The sequence below is a fragment of the Hyperoodon ampullatus genome, assembly GCF_949752795.1.
Source record: "Hyperoodon ampullatus genome assembly, chromosome: 18".
Taxonomy (NCBI): Eukaryota; Metazoa; Chordata; class Mammalia; order Artiodactyla; family Ziphiidae; genus Hyperoodon; species Hyperoodon ampullatus.
In genome coordinates, this window is record NC_136931.1 from 18,269,487 (window position 1) to 18,285,954 (window position 16,468).

General features: G+C 39.2%; 1 protein-coding gene across 1 annotated transcript in view; it reads right to left on the minus strand.

Moving 5' to 3' along the window:
* TANGO6 (transport and golgi organization 6 homolog) overlaps window positions 1-16,468 on the minus strand; it is a 168,422-nt gene that overhangs the window by 106,928 nt on the left and 45,026 nt on the right. Inside the window, exons 8-12 of the mRNA XM_079723876.1 lie at window positions 16,110-16,222; window positions 14,283-14,459; window positions 10,795-10,927; window positions 8,600-8,791; window positions 671-805 (exon numbers count right to left, since the gene is read on the minus strand). Of these exons, the coding sequence (XP_079580002.1) occupies window positions 671-805; window positions 8,600-8,791; window positions 10,795-10,927; window positions 14,283-14,459; window positions 16,110-16,222 (750 nt within the window). The remainder of the gene's footprint in view (window positions 1-670; window positions 806-8,599; window positions 8,792-10,794; window positions 10,928-14,282; window positions 14,460-16,109; window positions 16,223-16,468) is intronic.

The window sequence follows — 16,468 nt, forward strand, 5'->3', positions numbered from 1 at the left end:
TTTTTGAAATAGTTATTTAATGTCTGACTCCCTCACTGGCTTTGAGTTTCATGAGGGTAGGGACCATGTCTATTTGTCCACTGCTCTATTCCCAGCACCTTAGATCAGTATCTGGCATATAACAAGTAGGCAATAAATATGTTTTGAGTGAATAAATTTAAAAATTATAAATTATATAAAAGATACATGCACTAGAAACAAAGCTTTAACATGCTACATGATATGAGTTGAACAATGGACCCTGTGCTAAAATGGAACTATTCAAAACATGGAATCCTAAGCAACCAGCAGGTTACAAAGGTTCTCCCCTGACTACAGCAGTAGGGACAAGGGCTGAGCTCTGGAGAGCCACTACAGTGAGGGCCAGAGAATCTAGCGTTCACCACAGATGCAAAACACTGTGCCAGGTATTTCCAAATCCAGCTCGTGCCAGGTCAGAAAGGGCCCTACCTTACTGATGGGGAAGTCTACCCAGGTAACAAGGTGGAAGTGTTACAGTTTTCTTGTCCTCCACTTTGGAGAGAATTCTTATTAACAACCTGACTTGTTTACCCTGGTTCTCCTGTGTGCAATATCCATTCTGATTTCTCACAAGGGTATGAAAGGGAAGCAACAGATTTTTCTCTTCTCTCCTCCCTCCTTTCAAGTTTGGTTCACGTCTGCAACTCACCTGAATGGCTCCTCCCAGAATGACAGCCACCAGCCCCATGGACATGCTCAGTGTCTGTGATTCCACAGTGCTCTCTGCCTGGTGAGCCAAGCTTGCACATGCTCGCTGCAGGGTTGCTGCTACAAAGTCCACAACCTACCACAGAGATGGAATTGAGAATCAGCGAGGAGTAAGGAAAAAAAATCTCAGAATTCTCTTTACATCTTACGTCTACCTCCTCATCTTTTCCCTCATCAACATCACGATAGCAAGAAGCTTCAACAACAACTGCTACCATGTAGCAGGCGTGGTGCTCAGTGTTTTACATGCACAAGCTCACTTAGGTCTCATATCAACTTTAGGATGTACTCTTGTCCTCATTTTCAGATGAAGAATCTTAGACTTAAAGAGGCGATCTGTTCAAGGCCATACAGTCAATAAATGAGAAAGCCCATTTATACTTTCTCACATCTTTTAATACATCAATCCACCTTCCTTTACTTTTCATGAATTTTGCCAGGAAATTAAAATGAAAAATCATTTGTTACTTTCTGACCATCTTAGAGTGTCCTAGATCTGCTTTCCTAATAAGGATTCCTCTTCAATGATTCCTTCCCCCTGTTTTGACAGTCTAGTTTTAGTAAGCAAAGAAAGGGGGAAGAGGCATTAATTTTATTTAGAATTCAGTGTCCTCAAACAATCTACACAAACGATCCAGAGTCATTTTTTAAAGTATCCAATAGTTTTAAAGGATTAAGGTTATTCCTATATAAGATTTTACATAGCATTTGGCTAACAACTAAGCCTTAAATGGAATTAATTTGGTCGGCATCATTTTAACTGGGCTTGGATTAATCATCTTAAGTAGAAACACATTTGAATAAAAGACAGCCTACACATACCCATACATGCACACGCACACATGTGCACGTGCACACACTCACATGCACATTTAGGATTAATGGCTCAAAAGGGAAAAATCATTTTGAAAATGGGATGGCTGAGATAGGTCATAATAAGCCTCTAAATACCATGCAAGCTTGCATGTTTAACTCTCTGGGCAAATCACACACTATGCTAGAATCTTTATTGCAGGCTTAAAGTCAGGAGAATGGCTTGTTAACACTTGTCTTTTGGAGCAAGGCAGGAAACTAGAAAGGTTATTAAAAGTTCCACTTACTGTAATGAACCATGCTGGTTATGGCAATTTTCACCACCCTCTCTAGCCTAAGAATTGACTGATTACTAGCAGTTAAGGACATTGGCTTTTCCCAGAGAAACTGGTGGATCTACCATCTTGGGCCACCTATTTTGCCTCCAAAGAGTTTTCTAAAGCACTCCTTGATTATAGGAAGCTTCTATTTCACACAAATATACTGTTAAATTGCTGGAACAGAACACTATCTAGCCTTCTAACTTTTTCTAAATTCCTCTTATCTATCTATTTAATATTGCTAAACAAGTAGTATGATCTTGTTTTTGTTAAGAAACTTTCAGTTTGTATGTAAAATAAAAAACCTGGGAGCTGTTAACTGGTGTTGCCAGCCAGCTGTTATTGTCATTTATGAAGTACCCTTTCCCCCAAACCTTGTAACAACTAAACCACTATACCCTTTTGGACAACAGCTCCTCCCCTACTATTCATTTCCTGTGATTTTATGGGGCTGCCAGCCACAAGGATAGGTATATGACTGATGCCTATTCTAGAATTTATGTATATTGAGGAGACAATGGGAGACACTTTTACTTTTTACTTGAAAGTTTTTATAAAGCTACATAATTCTAAAAGCCAAATATTCCTGACAGTTTATAATGAAAAATGGCAGTGCCCTACCCCATTTCTCCCTACCTGATTCTGACTCTAGAGGCAACCAGTTTTAATTATTTAGCTATTTAATTTAGTGATAACATTAAGCGGTTACTATTTACCAGGTACTGCTCTGAACATATTACAGGTATTTACTCATTTAACCGTCACAATAATCCTATGGGGATGTGCAAACCTGCTGCCAACATTCTGGCAAGTGAGTGCAAGGGAGCTGAGGCCTTACTGCTGAGTCTGCAGGCATTGACTTAATCCTCCTGTTCTGCAGTGTGCTACCACCCTGTCTCAAGAATAAACCTCCAGTCTTCTGCTGCGGAGGGGAGGTAGTTGTACAAAGTTAATGAAGGAATCAAAGAGTCTACTGACTCTTGTGGAGCCTTTCAAGCTGGGTTTTTTTTTTTTTTAAAAGAAGATGTTGGGGGTAGGACTTTATTAATTTATTTTATTTATTTTTGCTGTGTTGGGTCTTCGTTTCTGTGCGAGGGCTTTCTCTAGTTGTGGCAAGCGGGGGCCACTCTTCATCGCGGTGCGTGGGCCTCTCACTATCGCGGCCTCTCTTGTTGCGGAGCACCCGCTCCAGACACGCAGGCTCAGTAGTTGTGGCTCACGGGCCCAGTTGCTCCGCGGCATGTGGGATCTTCCCAGACCAGGGCTCGAACCCGTGTCCCCTGCATTGGCAGGCAGATTCTCAACCACTGCGCCACCAGGGAAGCTCTCAAGCTGGTTTAAGCTCTAAATTCAGCTCCATCTTTAGAGCTTATCTGGTGCCCCCAGTCCTTCTAGGGTTCTGCAAGGAGAAGTGACTTCTTTTTTTTTCATTTCAAAAAAATTTTAACACCTCTATTGAGGCATAGTGCTTTGCTTCCTGACTTCTTCCATGCAGGCACTTAGCTTTCCATTTTCTGTTGTTGCTGAATCAGCTACTATTTTCCAGTTTCCAAATATTGTTATTCTCTTCTCTAATGTGTCTCCACTCCTGCTCTGTTGGTCCTTGTGGTTTCCAGAGGGAACAGATAAACACTTTTGTTCAATATACCATCTGTAATCAGAAGTCTCTACTTTTTAAAAATTCGTACTTCTGTGTTGCTTAAATGTTTTTACAATGAGCACGTGTTTCTTATGTTAAAAAATTTTATCATATGAAAAAGACCACAGCACGTAGAACCCCTTCTATTCTGCCAATTACAGTGATCCAGTTACAGAAGGGTGCAGACTGTGGCAGTTTCCTGAAAGACCAGGAAAAAGGGAATCCTGCTCATTCCACTCCATATACACTGGCACCCTTGCTGATTCCTCCACACTCCAGGCATGCTCCCTCTCATCTGGAACACTCTTCCCCTAAGTATCTCAATATCTCACTCCTTCCCTGCTTCAGATCTTTGCTCAAAAGTCACTTTCCCGGTGAGGTTCTCCATGACCACCCTATTTACCTTACCACACTCCCTTTATCATCCCCTTTCCTTGCTTGATTTTTTTCTCTGGTACTTATCACCGTCTAACGCCCTGTGTGTTTTTGCCTACTTGTTTACCGTCTCTCTCTCCCTCTATGTAAATGTAAGCTCCATGAGAGCACAGATATGTGTCTGTTTTGTTCACTGCCGTGTCTCTGATACCCAGAAGAGTATGTAGCACATAGTAGGCTCTCGATACGTATTTGCGGAATGCAAGAACTCGGGAATTGGAACAGGGGTCTGTATCAGTACAGACCGTTCCACGCCTCATTCCTCTCTGCATCACCTCACATACTAATATGCCATCTGCCAGCACACCTTATTGAATTTTTAATCTTTCACCCATGAATACTTCTATACGCATTTCTAACAAAGATTTGTTTTTTATATAACTACCATACCACGACTACACTCAATAAAAATTCCTTATATCTTCTAATACCTGGTCCATGACTATCGCAAAAATGTCTTCATACAATTGGCTTGTTTGAATCAAGATCCACACACTGCATTTCATTGATATGACTCAAGTCCCCAACAGTTCCGCTCCTCTTTAATGCCATTTATTTGATGAAGAAGCTGGGTCATTTGTCCTATGGAATTTCCCACATTATGGATTTGGCTAATTGTTTCCTCATGGCACTTAATTTGCTCCTCTACCCTGAGTTTCCTTGATCAGATTTAGGTTCACATTTTGGGGGGTTTGTTTTGTATTGTTTGGAGGTTTTGAGGGGAAGAACCCTTCCCAGGTGGTATGGCATACTTCCTATGGCATTACATGAGGAGGCACATAATAATGTCTGCTTCTCATGGTGATGTTAAGATTAACTGGTCCAAAATTTTAAAAAATTTAAAAAAAAATAAAAAAAGATTAATTGGTCCAGGCTGAAATATTCAGGTTGACATTACTGATATTGGCATTAACCCTGAAATCCACCAAAAGTAAAATGTATAGACAGATGGAAACATAGATAAATATGTGATAAAGCATGTATAATAAAATGTTAATTGTAGAAACTAGGTAGTGGGTATACAGGTACTCACTAAAAAATTCTTTCAAATATGAAAGTTTTTGTAATAAAATGCTGGGAGAAGAAAGGAACAGTTGGTTTGGGTGCCAAATGGCCTAATACATTCATTATAAAGTACCCCTAATGGTTTTAGCAACATTGATGATTGTTACCTAGATCCATTTTGTTATCAGGGGATTGCAAAATATAATTTTCTAGTTGTCTTTTTGAGTTTTTCAGCTGTGGTTCTTATACAAAGAAAAAATTTTCTGCGTTGACTAGTTACACGGGAAGGATAAATGCTTTACTCATTCCCTTCATTTATCAATTTACAAAATAGTGAACTGATGCCTTAGCAACCTCAAACATGTCCTACAAGAGATTTTCGGGTGGGGGGGGGCCTTGACGTGTTTTAATCCACTGCAGGTATTATTCTTTGTAATGCTCAAATTGTCCTACCTGTGGTCAACAGGAGCTCCTCCAAGTTGGCTCCTGAATGCCACTGACATGAGCCCGTTAACCTCGGATTGCTTCAAGATGCCCTGAGGCTTACAGTACAATTCCTGCCCTAGACCCGAATGAACCTTTAATCCAATAAGTTTTGCGTTCTTTTGGTAGGAGATGGTATTTAGAAATTATAATCTGGTACTGGGGACAGTTATTGCTACTGGATTGTCATTGCTTCTTGGCATTGACAGTGGACTGAGCTAGAAAATACCTGCTTTTTAAAAAGAGAAAAATAAATTATGAGTTCATATAAACACTTCCAGTTAGAACTTAATATTACAGGAGTTTTACTCAAGTTCTTTAATTTTATGTTTATAACTCTCTTTCTTATGCTGAAAATCTTGTTTCCTAATTATGTTAACAAAACTATTTATAACTTATTTATTACTTATAACATATCCATACACGTGTGTATTTCAAAATAATATACCAAAATTATCACTAGCAGTAAGACTACCAAATGCAGTTCAATTTTTTGTGTGTGTTTCTTTTTGTCCTGATATGTTTTAACCTCAGCTGTCAATAATTTAATGGGACAAATCACTTTTGTATCAGCCTAACACCACTGTTCCTTAATTAGGAGTAAAAGAAGATAAGTGGGAAGGCTTAAGTCATATCAGTTTTTAGACCATTTTCCTTTCCAACTAGCATCCTGAGACAAAAACATAAAGTCTGGATGAAAAAGTCTTTAGGGAACTGATATAATAAACACATGAGAAACAAATCACCCTACTAAATAATACGGGGTCAGTGAACTGAAGGAATAAGAGGCCAGGAAAGAAATAATGAGCATAATTCTCATTAAACAGGCACGATAAGTCAGAGCTGACAGGCAGCTGCAAATTTTCTCAGCAGGAGCTGTAGTGAAATGCTGCTTAGCAACACCGGAAGGCAGATGACAATGACGATGATACAAAGAGCTGGAGAGCCGGATTTAAGCGTGACAATCATAGCATCTTACAATTGACTATTGACCAACCGAGCAACAACTAACTGTGGTAAAGTGGTAAAATATGATGACTACACTGCCTATGCTTTAATACTTTTATTTCCTATTTTTTTAAAAAGCTGGTAAAAATAATGTCTGAGCCATTAAATTCAGGCACTGATTCACATAGTTACTCTACTCTGAAAGCATTAAAAATAAAAAATCTGGGGGCCAGCGTGAGTGCCCTGCAGCGCCTGGTGGAGCAGCTCAAGCTGGAGGCCTGCGTGGAGAGGATCAGGGTCTCTCAGGCGGCTGCAGAGCTTCAACAGTAGTGCATGCAGAATGCCTGCAAGGAAGCCCTGCTGGTAGGTGTTCCAGCCAGAAACAACCTCTTTCGGGAGCCCAGATCCTGTGCTTGACTCTGAAGACTGTAGGGAAGAAGTCCGCTGAGAAATGCTTTCAAGCACCAAGTGATGAATGACTGCCTCCAAATCTCAAGAACACACCTCCAGCCAAATGACTTTTAGATATTTCACAGGACCTTTCCTGTGGCCTGGTCCTTTAGCCAAAATTCTACAGAAATTTATGAGTTTCTACTCAAGGAAACTGGGTGAAGGAGTAGATTTTAAATAATAATGGCCTGGTTCTTTGCTGAAGTGCTTTATACTTATACAAAAACCTTACCACCAAATATACCAAAATACACCTCTTTCAGTAAGTGAATTACTAGTGTTTCTATACCTGGAATGTTACATATGCTTTATTTACTAGATGTTTACATTTTGGGAAGGAAAACAGTATTGTTTGTTAAAAAAAAATTAAATATTTGTAATTTGTTGTTCCCAACTAAGATTTTTATACCATAACAAAATTTGTTCTTTTCTCATGAATTTATAATTTCTAAATGAAGCCAAGCAAGTATAAAATTGGGGGAAGAATGGGCTGTATTAATCAAATGATATCTTGATTTTTTTAAATAAGAAGATTGTTTTATTTTTAACACTAAACATGGGAGCTGTTTCTTAGCAAACTTGTTTGAAAGGACTAATGTTGTATTGTGTATTAGATTGCCCCATCCTGTATATGAAGCAGATCTGATCTTTGTCAACTTAAGTTCCTCGACTTTATAATGGTGGTTTTACTTTTAAAAAATACTAAATTATATCATGTCTTTAAAACAATGTTTAAATGTGATCTACAGGGCTTCCCTGGTGGCGCAGTGGTTGAGAGCCCACCTGCCGATGCAGGGGACACAGGTTCGTGCCCCGGTCCGGGAAGACCCCACATGCCGCGGAGCGGCGGCCCGTGAGCCATGGCCACTGAGCCTGGGCGTCCGGAGCCTGTGCTCCGCAACGGGAGAGGCCACAACAGTGAGAGGCCCGCATACTGCAAAAAAAATAAAATAAAATAAATGTGATCTATAGAATATTACAAATGATTTTTTTAAAAAGTGATGTGAAAATATTAAAACCTAAATGAATACTCAATGTCATAAGTGTTTTACTTTGATGATGTGCCTTTGATTTAATTTGGGACACTTAAAAGAATACTTTATTTGTGCTTGTTATAACCTTTGAAGAGCTTGGAAATAAAATTTCTGCTAATGACAGCAAAAAAAAAAAATCTGAAAACTTCACAGGCAAAACAAAACAAAACAAAACAAACACTCAAAAACCACTTCACAGGCTGTTGTGGAGATAAGCTGTGAGTTAGAGGACCTATACAATTCAAGGTGATCTTATCATTAGTTTTTTTTTCAAATTTGAGTTTTAATCATTCTCAACTTTTAATGCACATTAGAATCATCCATGGAGCTTAAAAAAATACATATGCCCAGGCTCTAATGCAGCCATGCTGAATCAGAATCTCTAAAAGTGGGCTAGGCATCAGTATTAGGAAAAAGATCCCAGACAATTTTATTTGCACCAAAAGTTGAAAACCACTGTGATATATAAATATTTTAAATAATTCTCAGTTTCATGTGCATAAGAATCACCTCAGGAGCTTGTTAAACATGCTGATTCCCAGGACCTATGAAAGTACTGATTCTCTTAGCCTGGTGTGGGCTCAGTAATTTACGTTCAACCTGAATTCCAGGTAACACTGATGCAGGTGTCATCAAACCACACTCTGAGTAAACATTTCTTTGAACATTTTGGGGAAAGAATGAAAGAAACTGAAATAGACAAACACCACCAGGCTGGGAACCCGCATGTGGCGGTCACTGACCTGAGTGATGTTTGTGAATATCTGCTCAGACATTCTCTCACACAGAACAGCCGTAAGCTGGAGGACCACCAGCTTCCGCTCCTGACCTTCCACAAGAAGAGTCTGGTGCTGCTCTAATTCCAAGAGGCTTTTGCTGGAGAAGGGCTTTGTTTTTAACTCTGCTTCATTTTCCTCAGCCATGTGAGTCAACTCCTATCAGTGTGGGAGAAAAGAAAAACAGAAGAAAAATCTAAGGATTTCAAAAACAGCTAGAAAACTCTGGATTTCAAAAACAGCTAGAAAACTCTGTTTGAAATGTGTATATAGAGAACCAGTCTGTTTTCATTACAGCATTATGTACAATAGCCAAAAACTGGAAACAACTTAAAAGTACAGCAATAAGCATAAATTGTGATGTATTTATTTATTTATTTATTTATTTATTTATTTATTTATTTATTTTTTGCAGTACGCGGGCCTCTCACTGCTGCGGCCTCTCCCGTTGCAGAGCACAGGCTCCGGACGCGCAGGCTCAGCGGCCATGGCCCACGGGCCCAGCCGCTCCGCAACACGCGGGATCTTCCCGGACCGGGGCACGAACCCGTGCCCCCTGCATCGGCAGGCGGACTCTCAACCGCTGCGCCACCAGGGAAGCCCATGATGTATTTATTATATTGCAGAAGGTGAGATAAATGAACTAGATCTATATGGATATCAATACAGAGGGATCTCAAAAACACGGTCAAATGGAAGATGTAAGTTGCAGAATAATACATGTATCATGATACCAGGTATATGAAAATTTTAAACTTCATAATAAAAAACATATATACACACAAAGAACTAATTTGACAGACTACTTACTTTATCACTATTTTTATGATCTCTACCACTAGCTTCCCTTGAAGTGAGGTCACATAACATTTCCAAACCTTTTTTAGAGACTATTACATGCTTTCAGCACCACACCTCTTTTTCCCTAAGATATTTAGAACTAAACTTCTACTAATAGATAATTCATTACTGTGGGTTTTGTAAGCTTTTCCCTAGCTTTCACACTGTAAATTTCCTTGGGAAAGGAAAACCTTAGGTTCCTTAAGAATTAATGCTTTACCTTAGTAACTGACAGTTTAGAGCAGTGGTCCTCAACTGTTTCTGGGCAATTTTGCTCCCCAGGGGGCACACAGCAATATCTAGGGACATTTTTGGTTGTCATAATTGGGAGCTGACACAGACATCTAGTGAGTAGAGGTCAGGGATGCTGCTAAACTTCCTACAATGGACAGGAAGCCCCCACCCCAAGAAAAAATTATCCAGGCCAACATGTCAATAGTACAAAGGCAGAAAAACCTTGGTTTAGAGCAAAGCCGTTTGACTTTTTGTTTTTTAAACAAATTTTAAAGAAATTATCCAATTAAGAGGGTATTTTCTTGGAATGTTATTTACAGTGAATGGCTGGGCAGGGGGGATGAATGTGAACATGGGAGGTGAGAAACATCGAAAAAGTATCACCCGCTTCAATTCTAGGAACGTTAGCCGTGATTCCCTCCTTGCATTCTCCCACACCCACACCAACCTTAAACTCCACAGACATTCTCTTAGAGTTGACACTTTATTTAGGGAAAATACTAAAGAAGGCAGAGATGGACAGGGAATCAGAGATATCGGTTTATGGTCGCTAGCAGTACAAACAAGGAGTAACAGTATGGGGCATAGGTTACTGTCGGAGATTAGGGCAAAAGGAAGCACAACCACCAGGCTAAGAAACAAACCCGGAAAAGGTTTCAAGTGGCTACAAAATGAAATGAGAGAGGCAGAACTGCTAAATCTCCTTTGCAAATACCTGACAAAACAATAGTCAGAAAGGATAAGGGATTACTCTATAGCTGTAAAACCTACTATTAACTTCAAAAGAGTTCTTACTGTCAACACAGAGCAAAGATTAACCCTTTAATAGATCAACAGCTCTGCTTTGGTCATCTCTAAAATTTCAGTGCAGATTATCTTGGAAAGTAGTTCAATCATATGTGTACTGCTGAAGGTAAATTTCTTTTTGACCAAAAGGCTACTAAAAAATAAATTACCCTTATGTCCTCTGTTTCTCCTAAATTAAGACCTAATTTTAGGACCTAAAATTATGACTGCCTTGAAAATTCAAAGGGGCTCCTGGTACTACCCTAGAATAAAGCTCATCATGAACTATACTTAGTTCTTACCTTCAAGCAGAAGATGAAGAAGTCACCTGCCAAACCACATTCCTGGCAGTGGGACAGCAAGTCCCCAAGGTGCTCTACCTGGCACTGCTCTGAGGACACCTTCTGGTATAGGGCTTCATCTTCATCTTCATCACTGCAATGCAGGGTAAGATTTATCACCCAGAGAAACTATTTTTTTGGAAACCCCATTAGTAATCTTCTAAAGTAACATGTTATTTCCATACAGTAAATCATTATAAAGAGCTAAAAAATTTGTTTAAATTATTTTCCTGTTTCTCCATGCTGAAAAGGTATTTATTCTTAGAAGCTAGGCTATCATGTCCTACATAGTCATATGCTCAAATGGGGAAGATTCATTTTAAGATGGATGTTGAAGAATTACTATTATTTCAATAAGTTGCAAAAGCAAGGAGGAATTAAAGTATAGCTTTATGCAGATATTCTGGTTCCTGAAGAAAAGAAGAGAAAGAGAAGGCTGAAAAGCAAGGGCAGATCACAGAGAGCCTTGGATGCCATTCAAAGGAACTTGGACCTTTTTTCAACGAGCCACTAAGGGTTATGGGCAGTGGAAAAAGACATGATCTTCATAGGAAGAGATTCAGTCAATCTCAGTGAACCAGTTGTTGAGTTATGAAAATGCATAAAGGCGCAGAAAACTGAGGAGGCCAAATTTCCAAGTAATAAAATGTGGCTAAGTTATCAAAAACAGTGCCATGATTTCTGCAAAAAGTTTCAAGAAAATTCTCATGAGGTACTAAGGCTTCTAGCTTTCATTCATCGGATAAGTGTAAAAGCCAATATATAGCATTCTTATACTGTATCATGTAAATAAATACAAAGGTACAGAAGATACACTAGAAAACAAAACACTAAAATGTAAACAGTGATTAGGATAGTGGTTGATTTTTGTTTTCCTCTTTATGCTTTTTCGTATTATACAAAGAACATGTATTACTTTTGTGATGAAAGAATAAAATTTCTGGGACTTCCCTGGCGGCGCAGTAATTAAGAATCTGCCTGCCAATGCCGGGGACACAGGTTCAATCCCTGGTCCGGGAAGATCCCACATACCGTGGAGCAACTAAGCCCGTGTGCCACAACTACTGAAGTCTGCACGCCTAGAGCCCGTGCTCCGCAACAAGAGAAGCCATCACAATAAGAAGCCCGTGCACTGCAACAAAGAGTAGCCCCACTTGCCGCAACTAGAGAAAGCCTGTGCGCAGCAACAAAGACCCAACACAACCAAAAATAAATAAAATAAAGTGGTTAATTTAAAAAAAAAGAATAAAATTTCTTTCAGATTAAATTGAGAAAAAAATGACAGATGCTGCTTCATTTCATTGAAAATACAATTATTACAGTTAATTTGGCAAACCGTCTAACTGGGCAGTATGTCCCAATCTGCCAGTTCACTTCATAGCATAGCCTTTATACTCCTTTAGTAGAATGAATAACCTAGAAATTACACTTAGAGTTATTTCCTATATTACCCTAGAATCTTCCAGGGTCCTTCAGATCAATCATGTTATCTCCACCACATTTTATGTTAGAAGAAAAGCTGAAATAGCTTCTAAGCTTCTGTGCACCACCCCAACTGTCAAAATTAAGTGCTGTATTCAAGTATTCTTTAAAAAAAAGGACATGACAACAACTACCTTAAGAAGCATTATTTTATTCATTCTTAAAATTTCAATGAAAGAGTCAATTCCAAATAGTTATATTTAGTTCCAGAAAGGTAAAAATTCTGGATCCAAAGATCATGAAATCTAAGCTGCTCTTTTAGAGTTTCTTTAATCAAACTTCTTATTGATTACTGGTGCTGCTGGGCAGAATGGTAAAGTGAAAGGTAAGTGGTGATAAAGACCAGGTGGTGATATGGACCCTGCCCTTGGGGGACTAGCACCATGAGCAGGGTCTTTAGAAGAAATCATAAAATCACACACACACACACACACACACACACACACTTCTTTGGTATGGTGTCAACGTTTTGGAGACATGGAGCGTCTTCAATACCTAATGAAAGCTATGGACCCTATTTTCAGCAAAGAATCCATGTTTGCATATAAAAAAATTTCTTGTGTATAATTTCAAGGGGATTATAGATTCCGAGAAGTCCATGTACAGACCCCAGGTTAAGGATCCATTGCTTCTGGCAGCGTATGGAGATCCATTCAATCACTGCCTATTCATTTTTTTTCCTACCAAGAAGAGAAACTGTAGTTTCAATAAGAACTGTTGATTTTGACATATTTGCACTAAAGACTTGTTAAGACAGCAATAAGTTTTAACTGCTGATAAGTCACATACTATAAAATTCTCTATCTAGTCCCTAAATTGGTCCTAGGATAAACTGTTCCGAGGGGTTTTTAAATAAACATGCCAAAAAATATTAAGCTCCTTCAGTTCGGGGGCATAGTTATAACCGCAAAACCTACTAATGCTCAACAACTCTCAGTAAATTAGTAGCTTAAGTTTGTACTGATAATTCTGTTTGCAATCAATGTGTTTTTTCTATTTTCCTCAAGACTCTCATATTGAATAAGTGTTTTAAAACTTAACCAAATTAACCATGAACTTAAATAGTTAAATGTAAACACTTTAACAAATAGCAGTACTTTGAATGTGATGTGACCTCTGAGTAGCTGCCACCAGTTAAATATTACATGGACTCTGATCAACAAGAACTTATGGGGCTTCCCTGGTGGCACAGTGGTTGAGAGTCCGCCTGCCGATGCAGGGGACACGGGTTCGTGCCCCGGTCTGGGAAGATCCCACATGCCGCAGAGCGGCTGGGCCCGTGAACCATGGCCGCTGAGCCTGCGCATCCGGAGCCTGTGCTCCGCAACGGGAGAGGCCACAACAGTGAGAGGCCTGCGTACCGCAAAACAATAACAACAACAACAACAACAAAAAACCAAGAACTTATGTTCATAGGTAATAACATCTACACATCACCTAGAAAATGGAAATAATTTAAAATACACTTGTGAGATGTAGGAGAAATAAATTATCCATTCCACTAACACTTGTTAGCAGCCTTCTAAACAACCCCTAGGAGAACCCATCATAAAATTACCATAAAAGAGAGCTTTGGGACAATTTCCCTTAGGATTAAGTCTGACTCTGAACACACATATATCATTCTGAGTGTCAGAGGGAGAACTGGATTGTTATGGTGTTGAGGGTGAATATGTGTCTGCTTTTTACTCTGATTCACTGGCAAAGACTTTGTGAAGTAAGTGGGCTTGTTGTGATGCAGAGCTGTGAGGCTCCAGTAAATTGCACCTATTAGCTAGCATCTAGGAAAAACCTGGAGAATCATTTAAGGCTCACATTTCACTTAGAGATATCAATAAATGGCAGCACCTCAGCTGCTTGAGTTTCTGGTTTCCTTTCTATCAGCGCCCCTTAGTGGACGAGTCACAGAATGGCCTTTCAAGTACAATTAAATCTGAAGAGAGACAGCAAAGGATGGGTGGACTCACCAAACGGCCTCTTTGATGGTAATCATAATGCCACCTTGAGTGGCAGCTCTAAAGTGGCACAGAGAACGGAGAGAGGGCACAGTTTTGTCCAACCCTGCAAATCCTTTCAGGCTAGTAATTGCCTTTTTCCTCTCCAGTTTCCCCAGCATCCATAATAAGATCTCTTGGCAAAGTGACCTGGCAGAAAAAAGCAGTTATAAATGAGCTTGTCATCTTACTCTACACATTTAACAAGATAACATAAAAAAGAAAGAATGAAAGTCAGGTTCCATGCATTCTAAAGGCTGGCACAATCATCTAGTACTACTGAATTGTGGGAGTGGAAACTATGCTTCTTGTGAATTTCAGAATGCAAATATCCTGAAATTCAGTGAGTGACTGACTAATCTCTGGTTGTAGAAGCAGCCCTGATATGACACCTGAGCCCCACATGATTTTTTTTATTCCAAATGAACTCATTGCCTTTGAATCAGGCACTGTGAAAGAAAAGTTTACAGTGATCAAACCATCTAAGATCAGTGGGACCAATAACTGGAGACCAAGAAACAGCACACCAACAAATTCTTGCTGATTCCTTATCCCCTCTTATCCGTGCCAATCAACTAGGACAGGAATGGAATAAACGTTTGCTTCTTCCTTCTCAGTCTCTGATGAGGACATGATAGTGCTGTGAGGACTCGGGCTTCAAAACTAAAACAAGAGTTATTATAGGAATGGTGTTTTGAAGCCAAATTCACATATTTATAGCCTCCATCTTCCACTGCACTTTCTCTTGTCACTTCCCTTATGTCTGTGGGCTTCAGTGATCCACTGACCAAAAGCTAGAGAGTTAAAGGCAATATGTAAGCTTCGAATAATATGCAAGACAGAGTACTTCGCTTTATCACTTAATGATGATAGTGTCTATTTATTGAGCTTATTATTTGCCAGGGACAGTGCTAAACACTTCAATGCATAGTCAGTCTTCATAATAACACTATGAAGAAGATACTATTACTGAATATGAGATTACATGTGGGGGATTTCCAAATACCAAAAACAATTCTGTAGGATTTTAAAAAAAATTTTTATTGGAGTATATCTGATTTACAATGTTGTGTTAGTTTCAGGTGTACAGCAAACTGAATCAGTTATACATATATCCACTTTTTTAGATTTTTTTTCCCATATAGGCCATTAGAGAGTATTGAGTAGAGTTCCTTGTGCTATACAATAGGTCCTTATTATCTATTTTATATATAGTAGTGTGTATATGTCAATCTCAAACTTCCAGTTAAAGTCTTAGAAGGAGGAAGAAACAACATAAATCACTGTGAAAACAGAGCTGATACAAAATGAGTCCTACTTAAATTCCAATACAAAAGATTATTTTCTGGATGACTAAGGAATCCCTTCATTCTCAACAACACTGTACAGCACTAACACCAAATCCAAGCCTAAATTACAGAATGCCACATTCAGATCCAGATTTCCCCAACTTGATTTCTAACTACTTACAAGGTATTTATGATCCAACCTCTATTTCCTCCTCCCTAGACATGTAATTCCAATATTTCTCACTGATCAAACAGTGGCATGTTCATACATGTAAATGGAGATTTCATTTCTGATGTCTAAGACAGAGGCTGAGGAAAGTCATTCTAAAAACTAGATCCAATCCCGTGCAATCTGCAAAGCTCTCTTTCTTTTCTAGAGGACTGTCAAATGTTCTCCTGACTTTGAAAGAAAAAAAAAATTATAACGCGGCATAAGTCATATTCAAAATAAGAACAACATACAAGAAAGACTTCAGTATTTACAAACAATAAGGTTCTCTAGATTGTTTACCTTATGTGAGACACACTGTGCTTGGTAAAACAGTAGAGAGAAAAGAGCACTCCCAGGACAGGAAGCAGGGAATCCACCAAAACTGTTAAAGGTTCATTCCCGACCACGTACACCTAGGGAAAAGGAAATGGTGGTACACTGAGTGCAAGGCTGGAGGAATGGGAATCAAACACCATACACGAATTAGCAGGGCTTGGAGGCTTATCTTAAGCAACACTCTAGCCCTGAGGTAAACAACTGTAGCTCTAAGCCTAAGGAAACCATCTGAGATTAGCAGACAGGCTGAATCAAAGGGAGACTAAAAAGGGAGCATTGCTCTTTCATGCATGCAGCCTTAAGAACTGCTGGGTGAACCAGGT